General features: G+C 46.8%; 1 protein-coding gene across 1 annotated transcript; it reads right to left on the bottom strand.

Moving 5' to 3' along the window:
* Positions 1 to 6,139: 6,139 nt before the first annotated feature.
* Positions 6,140 to 8,912, bottom strand: LOC109769891 (probable alpha-glucosidase Os06g0675700). Its single transcript, XM_020328597.3, has 2 exons — positions 8,419 to 8,912; positions 6,140 to 8,321 (listed from the first exon to the last, which is right to left on the bottom strand). Exons 1-2 carry the CDS (start codon positions 8,715 to 8,717, stop codon positions 6,200 to 6,202), a joined length of 2,421 nt encoding a protein of 806 aa, XP_020184186.2. The 5' UTR covers positions 8,718 to 8,912; the 3' UTR covers positions 6,140 to 6,199.
* Between the last annotated feature and the right edge of the window lie 13,187 nt (positions 8,913 to 22,099).

Raw genomic sequence — 22,099 nt, 5'->3', positions numbered from 1 at the left:
CATTGGTCCCGGTTCGTGCGGCCAGGGGCCTGCCGGGCCTCGTGGGGGCATTGGTCCCGGTTCGTCCGACCCCTTTGGTCCCGGTTGGTGGGACAAACCGGGACCGATGGCCCACGCTAGCTCAAAATAATTAGTAAATGCATGAAAAATAACAAATGAAGTCAGAAAGGATTGAAAAATGATGATGTGGCTTTGAATGGTGCATTTTGAACACACAAAAAGTCAGGAGTTCAAATAACATTAAAAAAATGAAATCCCTTTGTAACAGACGAGTTTCCGGATGAAATCCTGATACTTTGAAAGAGATTGTCCGTTTTGTACACGAAGTGCATCCAGTTTTTGCCGTAACCCTCTCAACTTTCTTGCACATGCTATGTGGATGAAATGATGATATCATGCCAACCTTCAACCTTTTCAGAGTTCATTTGAAATGCTTTTCAATTTTAGGGTCTTATAGCTCAAAATAATTAGTAAATGCATGAAAAATAACAAATGAAGTCAGAAAGGATTGAAAAATGATGATTTGGCTTTGAATGGTGCATTTTGAACACACAAAAATTCAGGAGTTCGAATAAGGTTTAAAAATGAAATCCCTTTGTAACAGACGAGTTTCCGGATGAAATCCTGATACTTTGAAAGAGATTGTACGTTTTGTACACGAAGTGCATCCAGTTTTTGCCGTAACCCTCTCAACTTTCTTGCACATGCTATGTGGATGAAATGATGATATCATGCCAACTTTCAACCTTTTCAGAGTTCATTTGAAATGCTTTTCAATTGTAGGGTCTTATAGCTCAAAATAATTAGAAAATGGATGAAAAATAACAAATGAAGTCAGAAAGGATTGAAAAATGATGATGTGGCTTTGAATGGTGCATTTTGAACACACAAAAAGTCAGGAGTTCAAATAAGGTTTAAAAACTGAAATCCCTTTGTAACAGACAAGTTTCCGGATGAAATCCTGATACTTTAAAAGAGATTGTCCGTTTTGTACACGATGTGCATCCAGTTTTTGCCGTAACCCTCTCAACTTTGTTGCACATGCTAGTTGGATGAAATGATGATATCATGCCAACTTTCAACCTTTTTAGAGTTCATTTGAAATTCTTTTCAATTTTAGGGTCTTATAGCTCAAAATAATTAGTAAATGGATGAAAAATAACAAATGAAGTCAGAAAGGATTGAAAAATGATGATGTGGCTTTGAATGGTGCATTTTGAACACACAAAAAGTCAGGAGTTCAAATAAGTTTAAAAAAATGAAATCCCTTTGTAACAGACGAGTTTCCGGATGAAATCCTGATACTTTGAAAGATATTGTCCGTTTTGTACACGAAGTGCATCCAGTTTTTGCCGTAACCCTCTCAACTTTCTTGCACATGCTATGTGGATGAAATGATGATATCATGCCAACTTTCAACCTTTTCAGAGTTCATTTGAAATGCTTTTCAATTTTAGGGTCTTATAGCTCAAAATAATTAGTAAATGCATGAAAAATAACAAATGAAGTCAGAAAGGATTGAAAGATGATGATGTGGCTTTGAATGGTGCATTTTTAACACACAAAAAGTCAGGAGTTCAAATAAGGTTTAAAAAATGAAATCTCTTTGTAACAGACGAGTTTCCGGATGAAATCCTGATACTTTGAAAGAGATTGTCCGTTTTGTACACGAAGTGTATCCAGTTTTTGCCGTAACCCTCTCAACTTTCTTGCACATGCTATGTGGATGAAATGATGATATCATGCCAACTTTCAACCTTTTCAGAGTTCATTTGAAATGCTTTTCAATTTTAGGGTCTTATAGCTCAAAATAATTAGTAAATGCATGAAAAATAACAAATGAAGTCAGAAAGGATTGAAAAATGATGATGTGGCTTTGAATGGTGCATTTTGAACACACAAAAAGTCAGGAGTTCAAATAAGGTTTAAAAAATGAAATCCCTTTGTAACAGACGAGTTTCCGGATGAAATCCTGATACTTTGAAAGAGATTGTCCGTTTTGTACACGAAGTGCATCCAGTTTTTGCCGTAACCCTCTCAACTTTCTTGCACATGCTATGTGGATGAAATGATGATATCATGCCAACTTTCAACCTTTTCAGAGTTCATTTGAAATGCTTTTCAATTTTAGGGTCTTATAGCTCAAAATAATTAGTAAATGCATGAAAAATAACAAATGAAGTCAGAAAGGATTGAAAAATGATGATGTGGCTTTGAATGGTGCATTTTGAACACACAAAAAGTCAGGAGTTCAAATAAGTTTTAAAAAATGAAATCCCTTTGTAATAGACGAGTTTCCGGATGAAATTTAAACTATTCAAATTTGGAAACCAATGGAGTAACAGAAAGTTTATAATTATTCTGAGCTAAAAGCAAAAAGAATAAAAAAATAAAGCAAAAATCAAAAGAAAATAAATAATTCAAAAAACAAAAAAATACTGGAAAAAATAAAAAAAATGCCACCTAATGGGCCACACGGCCTGCATACGACTAGAAACCCATCTGCACATGGGCCAGGATGCAGGCCCGCAGGCCCAATAGGCCCAACATGGCAGTGACAAAGGTAGGCATGTAATGCCTGCATATTAGAGAGGAGCTCAGCACCTGAGCTGCAACGCAGCTTATAAACAGGTGCTGAGCTCTCTCAGCTAGCGAGGTGGGACTAAACTTCCCACCGCACCGCGCCAGCACATTAGTCCCGGTTGGTGGCTCCAACCGGAACCAATGCTCCCCTTTGGTCCCGGTTGGTGCCACCAACCGGGACCAAAGCCCTCTGCTTCCCGCCCTTTGCGCTGGTGAAAAGAGGCCTTTAGTCCCGGTTGGTGGCACCAACCGGGACCAAAGGGTGGGTATTGGTTCCGGTTTGTGCGTTGAACCGGGACCAAAGCCTTTGCTATATAAGCAGCACTTTGGAAATTTTCTGATTTCCATCGCCAGTGTCCCCCCGCCCGACGACGCCGCAAGCTCGATCTACGCCGCCAGGCTGCCCCGCCGTCGTCGCCGTCGCCCGTGCCCCCGAGCCCACGCCATCGCCCGTCGCCGTCGTCCTCCGCCCCCCGCCGCCGTCGCCGTCGGCCTTCGCCGCGCGCCCCCGAGCCGTCGCCCCGTACGTCACCATCGCCGCCCTCCGCCCCCGGCCCGCCGCGGTCGCCGTCGCCCTCCGCCACCCACGCCGTCGCCCTCCGCCACCCTGTGAGCGCCGCCCCGATCCCCTCCTCCTCCTCCCTGTAATGGTCGCGGCCGCTGCCGCCGCGCCCCCTAGCTATTATATGTGTACGTAGTTTAGATTTGTAATTTAGTTGTATTAATTTGGATGTGTAGTTAGATGTGTAGTTAATTTAGTTGTTGTAATTTAGATGTATTAATTTAGATGTGTAGTTTAGATTTTTCATATTTAGAAGTCATTTATGTATCTTCATATTTAGAAGAAAAAGAAGGAGAGAAAAAAGGAAAATAAGAAGAGGAAGAAGGAGAAGAAGAAGAAGAATAAGAAGAAGAGAGGAAGTAGAGGAGAAATAAATAAGAAGATGAAAAAGAAGAAAAAAAAGAGTAGAAGAAGAAGAAATAGAGGAGAAGAAGAAGAAATAGAATAATATATTATTCTATTTTTTCTTCTTCTCCTCTATTCCTTCTTCTTCTCTTTTTTTTCTTTTTTTTTCTTCGATCTCCTCCTCTATTCATTTCTTCTTCTCCTCTTTTTTTCCGTCTTCTTCCTCTTCTTATTTTTTATCGGGTATGTCGTTGTCGATATATGTACCCCCCTCCCCGATAACTTTTAGTAAGTACTACTTAGAAAGTGTTTAATAGAATTAGTTAGAAAAATAATAGAACTAGTTAAACTAGCTAGTTTATTTTTAGTAAGTACTACTTTATTCTATTTATAGTAAGGAAATTAATAGAACTAGTTTGTTTTTTTAGTTAAAGCAATTATTCCCGCATCGACGTCGACGATGCCTATCCCGCATCCTCATCGTCGACTCGGCGGAGGAGGCCGGCTTGATCAGAGGGGCCATGTCCGGAACTGGGCTCCGCCGGGCTGGTTTTGGGAGGTGCTACCTTCCGGTGGGCGTAGGTTGGTGAGGAACCAGCCCGTCGTTGACCCGATCCTTGTTTGGTGGCGCTCGCGTGGGCCAGTGACGGTGCCGAGGCTTCCGGACACCGCGGAGGTGGTACGTCACCGTGTCAGCGAGGAGGACCAGCACGTCCGTCGCTACATGGTTGCGTTGGAGGGCAGGTTCGACAATACCTGGCAGGTTCTTCAGGGATCTCACTGGAGCTATGATCCTATGATGGTTCCGTCCCTTTGGGTGTCCACCGCCCGCGCCGATACCCGTCGGGCGCTACTGTTCTAGCTGTACTAGCGATGCTATATGTATGATAGTATTCGAGGTGTATTAGTGATAATATTCGACGATGTACGGACGCATGGAGATGATGTAGTTTTGCTTATAATTGAATGCATCCTAATTTGAATACTACTTTATTTTGTGATTTGATTTTTCTTATTGAATGCTCAAAGTGGAAAACTACTCCGATCCTACTTTGAATGCTAAAATTGGAGAGCACTATGATTAGTTGATAGCTTATAGGGTTTTTGTTTTCGCAGAAATCTAGGAGGCCCCGGCCCCTCCATCATCCCCGCCGTCGTCCCCGTCACCGCCCCCTCCGCCATCAAGGTGAGACCAGCCAAATCCTCTTTTAGAAAGATAATTAAACGATATTTCGGGTTGACTGTAAGTCTGTCGAGTCTCCACTATATATGAGAGGACGAAGAATCCCGACTGTTGTCGTGGGGGTAGCTTCTCCTTCGTTCCCGTGTGCTAGAAAATTTGGTGTAATGCACTCGAGAACGAAAGGAGGAGCTACCATCACCGACGGTCGCAAATGTCAGAGAGGAATCAGTGAGGGAGAGTTCCACCATATATATATATATGAGAGGACGAAGAATCCCGAATGTTGTCGTGGGGGTCGCTTCTCCTTTGTTCCCGTGTGCTAGCTAGACATTTTGGTGTAATGCACACGGGGACAAAGGGAGGAGCGACCATCACCAACGGTCGAATGTATACACCACGTGAGCTGAGAGTTTTCAAGAAAAGACTCGACAAACCGATAGTCAACCCGTGATGAATAATAATGATCTAACTTAGGTTTTTTAGTACATATATTTAATTGTAGGTGTTTAATATTTGAATTATGAACATAGGAAATGTCGTACTCGGACGACGAAAGTCTCCCGGGGGAGTGCGACAGGCCTCACCTGGACGAAGATCGGCGCTTCAGTATTAAGCTGTAGGAGACGTTCGATGTTGAAACGGTATGCAACGACGACAAGTGTTATTTTTTCGTAATTAAGCACGACTTCAACTATTTTTTCTCATGGGCTGGATACAGAGAGCACACGTACGTGGGGGGCCCTCAATTTCGGGGGCCCGGGGCGGCCACCCCCTGCCCCCCCCATCCGGGCCGGGCCTGATTCGACTGACCGTAATAAGGAGTCAGTTGACCAAACGGAGCCCAAAACAGCGACATAAACACACCAGAAAAAAGAAAGCATACAAATCTCAAAGCAAAGATCAACGGTTCAGAAATCGACTGACCCAAAGACATAAACTCAGCTGACTGACATGTAGCTAAATTGATTTCGTGAACTGTGAAACGGAGATCAAGCTTCTGGGGGCCAATCCGATCTATATTGTATGGTGTACATGTCTTTATACTCCCTCCATCCGAAAATCTTTGTCGAACAAATAGACATATATATGTAGGCGTTTTTTAGTTCTAGATACACCTTATTTCATCCATTTCTGCAACAAGTAATCCCGGATGAAAAGAGTACTCCCTCCGTTCCTAAATATAAGTTTTTTTTTAAGATTTCAATAAGGACTACATATAGAGGTATATAGACATGGTTTAGAGTGTAGATTCACTCATTTTATTATGTATGAAGTTCACATTGAGATCTCTAAAAAGACTTATATTTTTAAAATGTCCTAGTGAGTGAAAGAGCGTACAATTCCCTCTCCAACAGAAAGATTCTCAAGGACCGATTTCAGATAAAAAATCATGATTTGCTTCTCTCAAATGATTAGAAGCTGCCCGATTAAGAACAATGCATGTTAGAAGTTAGAACTGGAGACGATACTACCAATATTTAGTTTTTTATTCAGATATAAAGAAATATGCACAGATGGTCTTCATGTTAATGGGACATGACGACCTTGATCTCGAACTGCTGTCCGATGACCAACGACAGCCCACTGACGCTGAACACTCCATTCGTTCGGGACTTGGTGCCGGCTGCCTTGAGCTCAGCGCCGTTCACATAGACGGTGAACCCCTTTGGTGGCGACGGGAGCCCCATGAATATCACCTTGCCGATGACCAGAGTCCGGCTCAGTGCGTACGAGTTCTGCACCACATTGGAACTCACCGTGGTCGTGATGATGCCCTTGCTATCCTCCGTGTTGCAGCCAAACCTCACCAGCGTCCAATTGCCTCCCATGCCGCCCATCTCCGGCGACTCGCCATCATCCAAGAACAGCTCACCGCTGGCGGTGCCATTCTCCGCGAGCGCTACAAGGAGGTGGAACTCGCTTTGGCGTGTGGCCGACGTGGTAAGGCCTGGCTGCTGCAGCGGTAGTATGTTGCCGCCGGCAAGGTGCACGTTTGCCGAGTCCGCTGGCGCCGGGAGCGTCACGCGCTTGCCGGTCTGCAAGGTGATGGCGGGGGAGTGGTCGTGAAGACTAAACCACCGACCGGCCGGGAAATAGGCGCCCACAGTGGTGGCGCCCGGCTCCAACACCGGAGAGACAAGCACGCCACGGCCTAGCAGGAACTGCCTGTCCACGCCGTAGGTGTCGGCGTCCTGAGGGTAGGAGAAGAAGAGCGGGCGCGTTATGGGTGACCCTGTTGCGTGCGCCTCGTACATGAGCGTGTACATGTAGGGGAGCATCCGGTACCGCATCCCCAATGCCTTCCTCGCAGACTGTGCCGTTGACTCCCACACGTAGAGCTCTCGCCGGACGGTTGTCTTCTCTGCGTGGGCCCTCGCGAACGGGTAGAATGCACCAAGCTGGATCCAACGGCTGCAGAGCTCCTGGGTCGTGTTGCCGTTGAAGCCACAGATGTCGGCGCCCATCATGGGGATGCCGAAGAGTCCAAAGCTAAGGATAGTGTTGATGGAATGCGCAAGCTCGTCCCACCGTGCGGCATTGTCGCCGGTCCAGTGAGCGGTGTAGCGCCCCGAGCCGACGAACGTGGCGCGACTGAGCACGAAGGGGCGGCGCGCCGTGTCCTTGAGAAGAGCATCATGTGTGGCCCGGGACTCGAGGAGGCCGTAGAGGTTGTGCGCGTCATACTCCAACACGCCATTGAAGTGCACCGCGGAGACAGGCACGGTCTTGTTATTAAGGTTACGGTGAATGCCGGTGTTGTTGATGCGGTAGGGCGAGTCGTCGTACTCGTTGAGCGGCTCCCAGGCCTTGAAGTTGGAGGGCTCGTTCATGTCGCACCACAGCCCGTCGGCGGGGATGGTTCGACGGAACTCAGAGATCTTCTGCGCCCAGTACTCAGCAGTGCGTGGGTTCATGAAGTCCGGGTAGTAGACCTCGCCTGGCCACACCCGGCCGACATAGTTGGTGCCGTTTCGCTGGAGGAACAGACCCACGGACTCATTTTGCGGAGGTGCTGCTTCTTTTTTGATCGCCGGGTCTATGATGACCACGTATTTCTGGCTGTTATTGTGGAGCCGGTCGACAAACGGCCGGAGCAGTTTCGCCGGGTAGTTCACTGGATCTAGTGTGAAGTCCTGGTAACCGTCCATGTAGTCGATGTCGGACCAAATCGACTCCAGTGGGATCTTGGCCTTGGCATAACCGGCGACCACACCCTCGAGATCAGCCACACTCTTGTACCCATACCTGCACTGGTGGAACCCGAATGACCAGTACGGCATGGGGGCAGGGCGGCCGATGAGCTGGGTGTACTGGTCGACGACGGCGAGCGGGGAGGGCCCGGCGAAGAAGTAGAAGTCGAGCACGCCGCCAATGACCTTGTAGGTGATGTAGGACCCGCCGTACTTTATGTCCATCCCGTTGGTGTTGAGGAGGAGCACGCCGTGCGCAGCGCCGCCGGGGCGCACGTCCATGTAGAATGGGTGCGAGCTGTAGAGGTTGATGTCCAGTAGGTCCGACCTCTCCAGGTCCTCGTTCCAGATCGTGAACGTGTCGTTCTGTTGGAGCCGGAATGTCCGTTTTGTCTGCTCCCCCAGCCCGCACAAAGATGCCCCCCTGGCTGGCAGCGCCGACGTCACCTCCAAGTACCTGCATTATAGTTCCATGCCCATCACCACTTTGGCTACTTACGTATCAACTAGCTACGCCGAGTGTCGTAGGTGTCGAAGACGGTGTAGTATCATACCGGTTCTTGAAGACGAGTGTGGCGGAGGTGTCGAAGAGGACGTCGCCGGTGGAGCGGCGGGAGACGGTGAAGCGGAACGGGACGGTGTGGATGGTGAAGGTCAGGTCTGAAGACTCGCTGGACATGGTGCTGCTGCCGGGCAAGGAAGCATTGCTCATGCCCGAGGAATGTAGCAAGACATCTTCCAGCGCCGGCTCTGGGCGTGGGATGACGTCCTGGGGGACCTCCCACCGCTGATGATCGGCGTCGGTGATGCGCACGTGGAGCTGGTTGTCCGTCTCTAGGCTGCCCCCGGTCATATCAAAATTAAAACAATGAGCATACGAGTTGTGTGCATTATGCTGGTTGTAATGGGAGTATCATATACTAGTATCATGCATATGATACTAGTGTGTGATACTACCTTCGCAATGCATAATATCATAAGTTAGTATTTTTGATTGCCTTATTAATTGCCATGCATGACACATATTAGTAGAACATTTAATATGATACGGTATCATTATATGATAGTACATCATCTATTTCCTCATTTAATTGTGTGTCATATCATTCAAAAAGTCTTGTTGGCATGTATGATACTACTTATGATACTCCCACTACAACCAGCCTTAGGTGATGTACAAGTGATTGTACCTCTTTTAAACTATAGGACAAGCGTTTCAACAGGGTATTAATATTTCACTAGTACGTAAGCTTGTGATTAATTTATTTGCCCATATTAATACCATTGTGCAAATAAATGTTTATCAAATCATGTCACTTATCTTATATTTTGATGAGAATTTTGGTAAGTACATTAAAGTGAAATTGATTCAGAAGGATAAGTAAATGAAAGCGATTGATTTCATACTAGGAAGATTGGATGAAGGGATGGTGGAAAAAAAAGAAACATGGAACGCTATATTCTTTTTAAGTAGTAGAGAGAGAAAAACATGAATTAAACTCCGGAATCAGGATGAAGATCAAACACACTTACCTTGCAGTCAGGTTGAGCTGCTTGACATCAGGCCCGAACTGTGTCGTCCCGCCTACAAGTGTCAGCTTGGCCGACAGCAAATTCCGTGACCCGGCGACCGACTCGACTTCATAGTTGGCGCCACAAAGGTGGAGGAGGCATATGAGGATGGTGAGGAGTGCAAGAAGATCAGCAAATGATGAGATGATCGTCATCAGACGATATGATGGGTGCAACACAAGTGAGTGCCATCAACTATTGGACACACAACTTTATATAGGCTTGTAATCATCTTCACTGTTCAGAGAGTTTTAAATGTGCGCCTAAGATTATATGACTATAAAAGGAGGTACTTCAAGTTAAGGCTTATCCCTTCATCCAAATGAGGAAGTCAATTAAAGAGCACTAAAGAACAATGGTAAAGAAGGGATGTAACTAATGCCAACATACTCCCTTCATTTTTAAATATAAAACATTTTAGATATTTCAATACGGACTACATACGAATGTATATAGACGCATTCTAGAGTATAGATTCACTCATTTTGCTCTGTATGTAGTCTATATTGGAATCTATAAAAAGACTTATATTTAGAAACAAAGGGAGTACGTAAATTACAATCTCATTGCACTCCCTCTATTTTAAATTAATTGTGATTCTAAATTTGTACTGTTGGGGACGTAGTAATTTCAAAAAAATTCCTACGCACACGCAGGATCATGGTGATGCATAGCAACGAGAGGGGGAGAGTGTGTCCACGTACCCCCGTAGACCGAAAGCGGAAGCATTAGCACAACGCGGTTGATGTAGTCGTATGTCTTCATGATCCGACCGATCCAAGTACCGAACGTGGCACCTTCGAGTTCAGCACACGTTCAGCTCGATGACGTCCCGCGAACTCCGATCCAGCAGAACTTCACGGGTGAGTTCCGTCAGCACGACGGCGTGATGACGATGATGATGTTGCTACCGACGCAGGGCTTCGCCTAAGCATCGCTACGATATGATCGAGGTGGAATATGGTGGAGGGGGGCACCGCACACGGCTAAGAGATCAAGAGATCAATTGTTGTGTCTCCAAGGGGTGCCCCCCTCCCCGTATATAAAGGAGTGGACGAGGGGGAGGGGGCCGCCCCCCTAGGCGCGCCCCATGAGGAGTCCTACTCCCACCGGGAGTAGGACTCCCCCCTTCCAAGTGGGAGTAGGAGAGGAGAGGGAAGGAGAGAGAGGGGGAAAGGAAAGGGGGGCGCCGCCCCCCTCCTTGTCCAATTCGGACTAGGGGGGAAGGGGGCGCGCGGCTGCCCTTGGCCACCCCTCCTCTTCTCCACTAGGGCCCAATAGGCCCATTAGTCTTCCCGGGGGGTTCCGGTAACCCCCCGGTACTCCGGTATATGTCTGAAACTCCCCGAAACCATTCCGATGTCCGAACATAGTCGTCCAATATATCGATCTTGACGTCTCGACCATTTTGAGACTCCTCGTCATGTCCGTGATCACATCCGGGACTCCGAACTACCTTCGGTACATCAAAACACAAAAACAAATAATACAATCGTCACCGAAACTTTAAGCGTGCGGACCCTACCGGTTCGAGAACTATGTAGACATGACCGAGACATGTCTCCGGTCAATAACCAATAGCGGAACCTGGATGCTCATATTGGCTCCTACATATTCTACGAAGATCTTTATCGGTCAAACCGCATAACAACATACGTTGTTCCCTTTGTCATCGGTGTGTTACTTGCCCGAGATTCGATCGTCGGTATCTCAATACCTAGTTCAATCTCGTTACCGGCAAGTCTCTTCACTCATTCCGTAATACATCATCTCGCAACTAACTCATTAGTTACAATGCTTGCAAGGCTTATAGTGATGTGTATTACCGAGTGGGCCCAGAGACACCTCTCCAACAATCGGAGTGACAAATCCTAATCTCGAAATACGCCAACCCAACATGTACCTTCAGAGACACCTGTAGAGCACCTTTATAATCACCAGTTACGTTGTGACATTTGGTTGCACACAAAGTGTTCCTCTGGTAAACGGGAGTTGCATAATCTCATAGTCATAGGAACATGTATAAGTCATGAAGAAAGCAATATCAACATACTAAACGATCAAGTGCTAAGCTAACAGAATAGGTCAAGTCAATCACAGCATTCTCCTAATGATGTGATCCCGTTAATAAAATGACAACTCATGTCTATGGCTAGGAAACTCAACCATCTTTCATTAACGAGCTAGTCAAGTAGAGGCATACTAGTGACATTAGGTTTGTCTATGTATTCACACATGTATTATGTTTCCGGTTAATACAATTCTAGCATGAATAATAAACATTTATCATCATATAAGGAAATAAATAATAACTTTATTATTGCCTCTAGGGCATATTTCCTTCAGTCTTCCACTTGCACTAGAGTCAATTACACAGTAATGATTCTAACACCCATGGAGCCTTGGTGCTGATCATGTTTTGCTCGTGGAAGAGGCTTAGTCAACGGGTCTGCAACATTCAGATCTGTGTGTATCTTGCAAATCTCTATGTCTCCCACCTGGACTTGATCCTGGATGGAGTTGAAGCGTCTCTTGATGTTCTTGATTCTCTTGTGAAATCTGGATTCCTTTGCCAAGGCAATTGCACCAGTATTGTCACAAAAGATTTTCATTGGACCCGATGCACTAGGTATGACACCTAGATCGGATATGAACTCCTTCATCCAGACTACTTCATTTGCTGCTTCCGAAGCAACAATGTACTCCTCTTCACACGTAGATCCCGCCACGACACTTTGTTTAGAACTGCACCAATTGACAGCTCCACCGTTCAATATAAACACGTATCCGGTTTGTGATTCAGAATCGTCCGGATCAGTGTCAAAGCTTGCATCGACGTAACCATTTACGACGAGCTCTTTGTCACCTCCATAAACGAGAAACATATCCTTAGTCCTTTTCATGTATTTCAGGATGTTCTTGACCGCTGTCCAGTGATCCACTCCTGGATTACTTTGGTACCTCCCTGCTAAACTAATAGCAAGGCACACATCAGGTCTGGTACACAGCAAAGAATACATCATAGAGCCTATGGCTGAAGCATAGGGAACATCTTTCATTTTCTCTCTGAAAGAGCTGTATATCGACTAGAGGGGGGGTGAATAGGCGATTTTTATGAATGTTTTCAAAACAAGGGAGTTTCGAAGACAAACGATAGAACCGATCCTATTAATATGCAGCGGAAGGTAGACTACACTAGACAAGCCATAGTCAAGTATTCACTGAAGTGAAAGCACGAAGACTAATAGCAGCTAGGCAGTATGGATCAAGATGGAAGATAGTATGAAGCCAATCAGAACAAGTAGTCCCACAGTGAAGTCAAACAAATAATGCAAGCAGGCAATGACTTCACGAAGAGAAACAGTAAGTAAAGAGAAGAAAGAGATAGAACCAGTAGCTTGGAGAAGACAGTGATTTGTTCGACCAGTTCCAGTTGCTGTGACAACTATACGTCTGGTTAGGGAGGCTGAGATTTAACTCAGAAGACCGCGTCTTCACCTTATTCCCCTTGAGCTAAGGACACCCGGTCCTCGCCCAATCACTCTGGTAAGTCTTCAAGGTAGACTTCCAAACCTTCACAGACTTTGTTCACCGGCAATCCACAATGACTCTTGGATGCTCAGAACGCGACGCCTAACCGGCTGGAGGATTCACAGTGCTCAAGTGTAACAAGTCTTCAGATCACGCGGACAGAAAGACTTCAGTGATGCCTAAAACTCTTTGGCTCTGGGTGTTTGGGCTTTGTCCTCGCAAGGATCTCTCTCTCAAATGCTTCGGAGGTGGGTTGCTCTCAAACGACAAAAGCCGTGCACTAACTCTGAGCAGCCACCAATTTATGGTGTAGGGGGTGGGCTATTTATAGCCACTAGGCAACCCGACCTGATTTGTCCAAAATGACCCTGGGTCACTAAGGAACTGACACGTGTTCCAACGGTCAGATTTCAAACACACGCGGCAGCTTGACTTGGGCTACAAGAAAAGCTGACTTATCCGACTCTGGATAAGATTTGCTCTCATTGTCTTCGCTCGAAGACATAGGATTTGGTTGAGCATCACTTCAGTCACTCTGACTTTGTTCACTGGGACCCCACTTAACAGTACGGTGGTTCCTATGACTCAACAAAGAAGAAAAGGAAACAACAAAACAACTAAGTCTTCGCGCTCCATAGTCTTCACGCGATGTCTTCTCATGTCATAGGAACAAGTGTCCATGGGCATGAACACAAAGTTCAAGGTCGACTCCCACTTCTCCAATGCATAACCTTTCATTCACTTCTCAATTTTCAAAGAAGTTGTAGTGTTGAAATTTTATCTGGCAAAATACCAGAAGAGTATGACTCATGAAAACTTTCGAGTTCACACATATTATGAAAGGCATAGGTTCAACCCATCAAGGCATCTTAGGAACATATACCACAAACTTCGGAGTAAATGTTACAAGCTCGAAAGAAGAGCATTGTTCAAAAACAGATGATACAATTTACCAAAGGCATTATATACCCATGGAAAGGCTCACAAGGTTATTCAATATGAAGGACACTGTCGGATAAAATCCAACAAAGGAACCGATGGTCCACAAGGGATCTGATGTGAGCATCGGTACTCAACCAGAGGAAGAAGAATGCAAGGAGATCTGATTATAGAAACAACTGACTAACTCAAAGTTCAAATGCAAAAGAATTATGATTTCCAAATCAGGGGGTCAGAAGCAACGTTCTGATCAAGGATGGATAAGTTGAGTAGGCTTAGGGGTACAATCGATGGCAATTTGATAGGTCGAGATCCAGCTCACGTTTAAAATGACGTCTGAGCCGGAAGGATGAATTCTAGGATCTGATTGAGGATTGCGAGCTTTCGCAACAAATTGAATCAACAGACTCAAAATGATAATGACAAGAGATGCCAATAAGATTACGAGAATTATGGGATTAACCATAATGCAAGCAAACGAGAATTTCAAGAGCAATAGGCTCCTGAGGATTTTCGGAAGATCGAATAGTATTTTGAAGACTATTGTGAAATACATGAATCAACTAGGGATGAGTCGATACTCGGTAGGTGCGAGTAATTATCCGTATGGGTATTTCTGCGGCAAGGAACTACAAGGCAGTGGTACAAGGGAGTCTTAAAAGCCGGAGAGTAATTCGATGTATTTGGTAATAACAAGAGAAACTCAGAGTAATTGTATGAACAACAAGTGTATGTCGTTATCCATATGAATATATCGGTAGTAGGGAATTGAAAAGGCAGAGAGCACAAGGGTCTCGGGAATGATCGAAGAGTATCTTCAACATCTTCTGGTGCAGTCGGCGATCATCTGGCCGGAAGGGGCTCTCCGGGAGAAAGTATTTACGAGAACCTACAGTTAGTCCTTTTAGCAAAATCATTTAACCCGAATAGGAGAGAGTTCAGAGTCCCAGAGTAAAGGTCGAGGAATAAAAGATCCTACTACCACCCAATGGCGACGTGGGCCCGTAAGCCGCACAGCCATGTTAGTAAAAGTTTTTCAATGACTAGACTCGACTTCGGCCAAGGAGTTGGAAAGGGGGATTCCTACAGGCAGTCGGCTCTGATACCAACTTATGACGCCCCCGATTTGACCGTACACTAATCATGCACACAAATGTGTACGATCAAGGTCGGGGACTCACGGGAAGATATCACAACACAACTCTAAACATAAATAAGTCATACAAGCATCATAATACAAGCCAGGGGCCTCGAGGGCTCGAATACAAGTGCTCGATCACAGACGAGTCAGCGGAAGCAACAATATCTGAGTACAGACATAAGTTAAACAAGTTTGCCTTAAGAAGGCTAGCACAAACTGGGATACAGATCGAACGAGGCGCAGGCCTCCTGCCTGGGATCCTCCTAACTACTCCTGATCGTCGTCAGCGGCCTGCACGTAGTAGTAGGCACCTCCAGTGTCGTAGGTGTCGTCGTCGACGGTGGCGTCTGGCTCCTGGACTCCAACATCTGGTTGCGACAACCAGATAGGAATAAAGGGGGAAAAGAAGGAGAGAAGCAACCGTGAGTACTCATCCAAAGTACTCGCAAGCAAGGAGCTACACTACATATGCATGGGTATATGTGTAAAGGGGCATATCAGTGGACTGAACTGCAGAATGCCAGAATAAGAGGGGGATAGCTAGTCCTGTCGAAGACTACGCTTCTGGCCACCTCCATCTTGCAGCATGTAGAAGAGAGTAGATTGAAGTCCTCCAAGTAGCATCGCATAGCATAATCCTACCCGGCGATCCCCTCCTCGTCGCCCTGTTAGAGAGCGATCACCGGGTTGTATCTGGCACTTGGAAGGGTGTATTTTATTCAGTATCCAGTTCTAGTTGTCATAAGGTCAAGGTACAACTCCGGGTCGTCCTTTTACCAAGGGACACGGCTATTCGAATAGATAAACTTCCCTGCAGGGGTGCACCACATAACCCAACACGCTCGATCCCATTTGGCCGGACACACTTTTCTGGATCATGCCCGGCCTCGTAAGATCAACACGTCGCAGCCCCACCTAAGCACAACAGAGAGGTCAGCACGCCGGTCTAACCCTATGCGCGCAGGGGTCTGGGCCCATCGCCCTATGCACACCTGCACGTTGCGTACGCGGCCGGAAGCAGACCTAGCCTAGTGGCGTTCCAGTCCAATCCGGCGCGCGCCACTCAGTCGCTGACGTCACGAAGGCTTCGGCTGATACCACGACGTCGGGATACCCATAACTACTCCCGCGTAGATGGTTAGTGCGTATAGACCAAATGGCCAGACTCAGATCAAATACCAAGATCTCGTTAAGCGTGTTAAGTATCCGCGAACGCCGACCAGGGCCAGGCCCACCTCTCTCCTAGGTGGTCTCAACCTGCCCTGTCGCTCCGCCACAAAGTAACAGTCGGGGGCCGTCAGGAACCCAGGCCCACCTCTACGGGGGTGGAGCCACCTGTCCTTTCAGCCCCCTCATCAGAATCACTTGCGGGTACTCACCGAGCCGACCCGACTTTAGTCACCACATGTGTCATGTATAGAGTATATAGTATATACCCGTGATCACCTCCCAAAGTGATCACGGCCCAGTAGTATAGCATGGCAGACGGACAAGAGTGTAGGGCCACTGATGGAACACTAGCATCCTATAATAGGCAGTAGGATAGCAGGTAAGGGTAACAACTGTAGCAACAATGACAGGCTATGCATCAGGATAGGATTAACGGAAAGCAGTAACATGCTACACTACTCTAATGCAAGCAGTATAGAGAAGAATAGGCGATATCTGGTGATCAAGGGGGGGCTTGCCTGGTTGCTCTGGCGAGTAGGGGTCGTCAAATCCGTAGCCGAACTGGGGGTCGCCGGTAGTCTCGGGGTCTACCGGAAAGAAGTAACGGAGGGGGAACACAATAAATAATTGAGCAATCAAAACAACACAAAGCGTAACATGACAATACGCGGTGCTAGGTGTGCCCTAACGCGGTAGTAGGTGATATCGGCAAAGGGGGGAAACATCCGGGAAAGTTTTCCCGAAGTTTGCATTTTTCGGACAGATGAAACGGAGGGGGAAAGTTGCAAGTTTGCTATGCTAGGGACGTCTGCCGGATGAACGGACTGCATATTCGGATTCATCTCGTCGTTCTGAGCAACTTTCATGTAGAAAGTATTTTCATCTGAGCTACGGTTTATTCTATATGATTTTCTAAAGTTTTAAAACATTTTAGAATTTATTTAATTTATTTAATTCAACATTATCCAGAATAGTGCCTGCTGACGTCATCATGACGTCAGCAGTCAACAGGGCGTTGACTGGGTCAAACTGACGTGCAGGACCCACCTGTCATTGACTGAATAATTAATTAACTACAGTTTAATTAGTTTAGTTATTAGATTAGTTTAATTAATCAAAATTTAATTAGGTTAATTAATTCTTTAATTAATTAATTATTTTTAATATATTATTATTATTGTTATTATTATTATTTTTTTAATTCCTTTTTTTTTGTTCTCAGGGGCGTGGGGGTTAATTAGCCCCTAATTAAGCCAGGGGGCATTGGCAGTGGCCGAGCCGGCCACGGCAAGGCAAGGCACGGTACGCCCAACCGCTCCAAAGGAGCGCCAGCGGCCAACGTGCAGAGCGCCGGGGAGGGGGAGCAGGACGCGTCCCGGCGCCAGTGCGGGGAGCACGAGAGGGACGCCGGCGCACGCGCGAGGGAGTGGGGGAAACGGCAGGCTGCAGAAGTCGCCGAAGCAACAGCGGGCGGAGGCGGGGCTCCGGCGGGCGGCAGCATGGGCGCGCGGATGCGGGGCTGGGCGCGGGGCACGCAAGCAGGGAGCGGCGGAGCCGGGCAGCAGCAGTTGCTGGCCGCAGTGGTGCGTAGCCAGACGCGCCGCGCAGCGTCGGACGGTGAACGGCGGGGCGACGCGGTGAGCGCGGTGAAGGAGCGACCGGCGTAGGGGAAGGGGCAGGGGGAGATGGGGTCATACCCCCGGTGAAGGGGTTCGTCGGCGAGGCGCGGGAGAGTCCGTCGGGGAAGGGGTCGAGGAGGCGAACGCCGTCGACGGGTGGGGATGGTGACGACGGGGTACGACGATTGCCCCCGACCAGATCCACGCAGGAGGGAGGGTTGAGGAGGCGGGCGCCGGTGTTGAGGAGTGGGGCGGCGCGGTCGCCGGGGAGACGCGGCGTGGTCGGGACGACGCCGACGGGGCTCCCAGATCGGGAGGGGAAGAAGGGGATCGAGGAAGTGGGAGAAGTGGGGGGGTGGCGCTAGGTCACGGGGAGGGGGTGCGGGGATAAGGCGACGGGGTGGGCTGGCCTGGTGGCTGACTGGGCCGACCTTGTTCGGTCGGTTGGCACGGGGGTCTTTCTTTTTTTTTTGGTTTGGTTTTCTTTTATCTATTTCCTTTTTACTGTTTTATCTCACTTTCTATTTACTATAGTTTTATAAAATGCTAAATTAGTTCGTAAACTAGCGTTACTACTTATTCTATTGTCACAATAACTTGGGCTCCCAAATAAATTAGTTTAATATTTTATATATTATAAAAAACATTTAATTATTGGTTTTAGCTGCTGTTTTGCTCATTTTAGAGTATTTACACATTTTATAAAAGTGTGGTTTCTCCTCCATTATTACTTAGGATTTATTTGTTCCAATCTGAACATTTTAGTTTTAATGTTTGAAAACTTTTATCATTTGCTTTTATTTAAATTTTGAAATTTTGAATTTGTTTCGGTTCTGAACTATCGAGAGTTTATCAACAGTAAACGGGGTGACATGGCATCGTTAACGTGGGATTACTGTAGCTTAATTATCCGGGCGTCACAACCCAGTCCTCGCCCAATCACTCTGGTAAGTCTTCAAGGTAGACTTCCAAACCTTCACAGACTTTGTTCACCGGCAATCCACAATGACTCTTGGATGCTCAGAACGCGACGCCTAACCGGCTGGAGGATTCACAGTGCTCAAGTGTAACAAGTCTTCAGATCACGCGGACAGAAAGACTTCAGTGATGCCTAAAACTCTTTGGCTCTGGGTGTTTGGGCTTTGTCCTCGCAAGGATCTCTCTCTCAAATGCTTCGGAGGTGGGTTGCTCTCAAACGACAAAAGCCGTGCACTAACTCTGAGCAGCCACCAATTTATGGTGTAGGGGGTGGGCTATTTATAGCCACTAGGCAACCCGACCTGATTTGTCCAAAATGACCCTGGGTCACTAAGGAACTGACACGTGTTCCAACGGTCAGATTTCAAACACACGCGGCAGCTTGACTTGGACTACAAGCAAAGCTGACTTATCCGACTCTGGATAAGATTTGCTCTCATTGTCTTCGCTCGAAGACATAGGATTTGGTTGAGCATCACTTTAGTCACTCTGACTTTGTTCACTGGGACCCCACTTAACAGTACGGTGGTTCCTATGACTCAACAAAGAAGAAAAGGAAACAACGAAACAACTAAGTCTTCGCGCTCCATAGTCTTCACGCGATGTCTTCTCATGTCATAGTCTTCAATGTGAATATCTTCACATACCACCTTTGTCTTCAATGTCTTCATACATTTTTAGGGGTCATCTCCGGTAGGTAAACCGAATCAATGAGGGGCTACTACCTGTGTTATCCTGCAATTCTCACAAACACATTAGTCGCTCAAACAGGTTTGTCGTCAATACTCCAAAACCAACTAGGGGTGGCACTAGATGCACTTACAATCTCCCCCTTTTTGGTGATTGATGACAAACTGGTTGAGGTTTTCAACGGGGATAAAAGTATGTGAAATTGTAAAGGATTAGGGTATTGTCTTCATAAGTGGCAAAAGGCTCCCCCTGAAGATGTGCATATAAGTAATTTGCTTTTGGAATGCAAATGCACATGGCAGGTTGTACTTGTGGAGATCCTCTTCAACTTATGAAGACAATTCATCATGCATAAAAGGTGTAATGACGATAATGAAATGCATAATGAAAAATGGACGTCTGCAATATGACTTCGTGTGGGATTTATCATCACACATGCGGAATTTATCATCGCATCACAGAGTGGCAGAAAAAGTAGCAGACGACCATCAAGTTTAAGTGTTACAACTCAAAGAACCAAATGTATCAAAGGCGAGAGTTGTAAACACTAGGCAAAATGTAGAGCAACCGCCCATATGGACCCGCTTGAAGACTATCAACTCATATGCTTCTCCCCCTTTTGTCAGTAATGACCAAAAAGGTTTGAAGACATAGAGCCTCTACTCGTTCCCAGAAGGAGTAGGAGAAGCTGCAGGGTCGGCGTCGGGGTTTGGCGGTGCAGAAGAACTTGGTGCAGTGTCGATACGCAGTGAAGTTGGAGGTGGTGAGGTAGCATCATCTTGATCATCAATAACTCTGGCATTCACCGTTGCAGCTAAGGAGGAATAGTCAGAGTGTTCAAGAGACGGAGTTCGACGCAAGACAGCATTCCTGGGAGGAGTGGAGTCAAACTTGAATCTTTCAGTGAAGCCATCGTCTTGAAGATCTGCTTCAGCACTAAGCAATGTCAAACTCTTCCATGACCTCCGACAGGTTTCATGTGTAACAAAGGCATTCTTGGTGGCAAGATTGCGAATGCGATTGACGTCCACCAAGAGGCTTTGCATCTGCCGCTTCAGCCAGTAGTGATGCTTATCCTGTTTCTGATGCAGGGCAACGAGAAGCTCTCGGTCATTGAGAACACGAGATCGCTTCCGAGGCCTTTGAGAAATAGTGCTATCAGTGGCTTCAGTATGGGCACGGTGAGGTGCACGAGTATTGCCAGCCAAGGGATAAACACGGGTGACGGCCTGAACTCCTTCAATGGGCTGAGTGAAGCTTTGGCGATCAACGTTGTGAAGATAAACAGGCTCTTTGGCAGGCCCTGGGTATATGGCTTCAACTGACATATCAACCTCTGGCAAAAATATCAGATGGTTGCGAGCAGAAGGCTGATAGTTGACAGCAGAATGAAGCTTGATAAGACGCATGACCCATGGATCGTAGAATTTCAGTCCAAAGAGATCAGAGCCTGATGCAGCCAATTGCCTGATAAAGAAGTCTTGAGCATTGAAGCTGATGCCATTGAAGATATAAAAGACCAATGTCTTCATCGCTCCTTCAATCTTCGCTGCAGAAGAATGTCCTTTGACGGGCCATAGAGTTCGCCTTATGATATGATAGATCGTGCGGGGCAGATACTCTAGGTCTTCAACAAAGAATTCTCTTGGGTATTCAGCGTCGCGAGGCAAAGGCTTCATCATGCTTAGCATTTGGCTCATGTTGGGCTCTGGCTTCTGGAAGATGCTCTCCAATGCATTGCGGTGAAGCTGACAACCAGGTTCATAGAGTTCACCTGGAGTGGGCAGACCAGTGAGCTCAATAATGTCAAGATCTTTAGCTTCATGGTGTATGTTGCCTGTCATCCACTCAAGGATCCATGTCTTCGGATCCCTGTTGTAGCCGCGAATGTGAAGGGTGGCATAGAATTGCAACAGAAGCTCTTCATTCCAATGCTCCTTATCAGTCACAAAGTTTAGCAGTCCAGCATCACGGAAGCAGTCAAGGGCTTCTTCAAGGCATGGCAATCCAGCAATGGCTTCACAGTCAAGACGCATATGATGGAAGATGCGACCTTGATCATAGAGAACACGGGAATAGTAACTGCGCTGCTGATAGCTCCAGAACCGATCAGATGATATTCTTGGCTTGGAGTAGGGGTTCTTGGCGCTATCAAAGAAAGTGTTGTGCGCAATGAAGCCATTTTCATTGAAGGACCCTGGTGAAGTGGCAGTACCTGGAAACCTGGGCAACCTTGGCTTCGGCTTCTGGACCTGAGGCCTGTGCTCGACATGATAGTCAAATTGAGGACCAGCAGCAGGCGGAGGAACCAGAATGGGCCATCTAACAGTGACTAGCTGACCATGATCATATGCTTGCTCGATTGTGTGTGGCCTTGGAGGCGGTACAGGAGCAGCGGCATTGACGTCAGGCTGTAGATTTGCATCAGGTGTAGCATTGGCTTCAAGAGCAATCACTTCAGGCACCACATTAACTTTAGGCGCCACATTAGCGTCAGCCATGACAATGTCATTGGCTTCAATTTTGGTGTTGGTGGTTGCCTCAATGTTGTTAACCTCCACTTGAGTAGCTGGAGGGTCGGACACGTTCTCCTCG

The sequence above is a fragment of the Aegilops tauschii genome, chromosome 2, assembly GCF_002575655.3.
Source record: "Aegilops tauschii subsp. strangulata cultivar AL8/78 chromosome 2, Aet v6.0, whole genome shotgun sequence".
In the NCBI taxonomy this organism is placed as follows: domain Eukaryota; kingdom Viridiplantae; phylum Streptophyta; class Magnoliopsida; order Poales; family Poaceae; genus Aegilops; species Aegilops tauschii.
This window is presented reverse-complemented; position numbering and strand designations above follow the sequence as displayed.

Bases quoted from the DNA above. Each gene is read 5' to 3' on its own strand.
- LOC109769891 (XM_020328597.3), bottom strand. From the start codon at position 8,717: ATGACCGGGGGCAGCCTAGAGACGGACAACCAGCTCCACGTGCGCATC. The intron at 8,322-8,418 runs GTATGATACTAC...ACTATAATGCAG, and splicing joins ACACTCGTCTTCAAGAACCG to GTACTTGGAGGTGACGTCGG.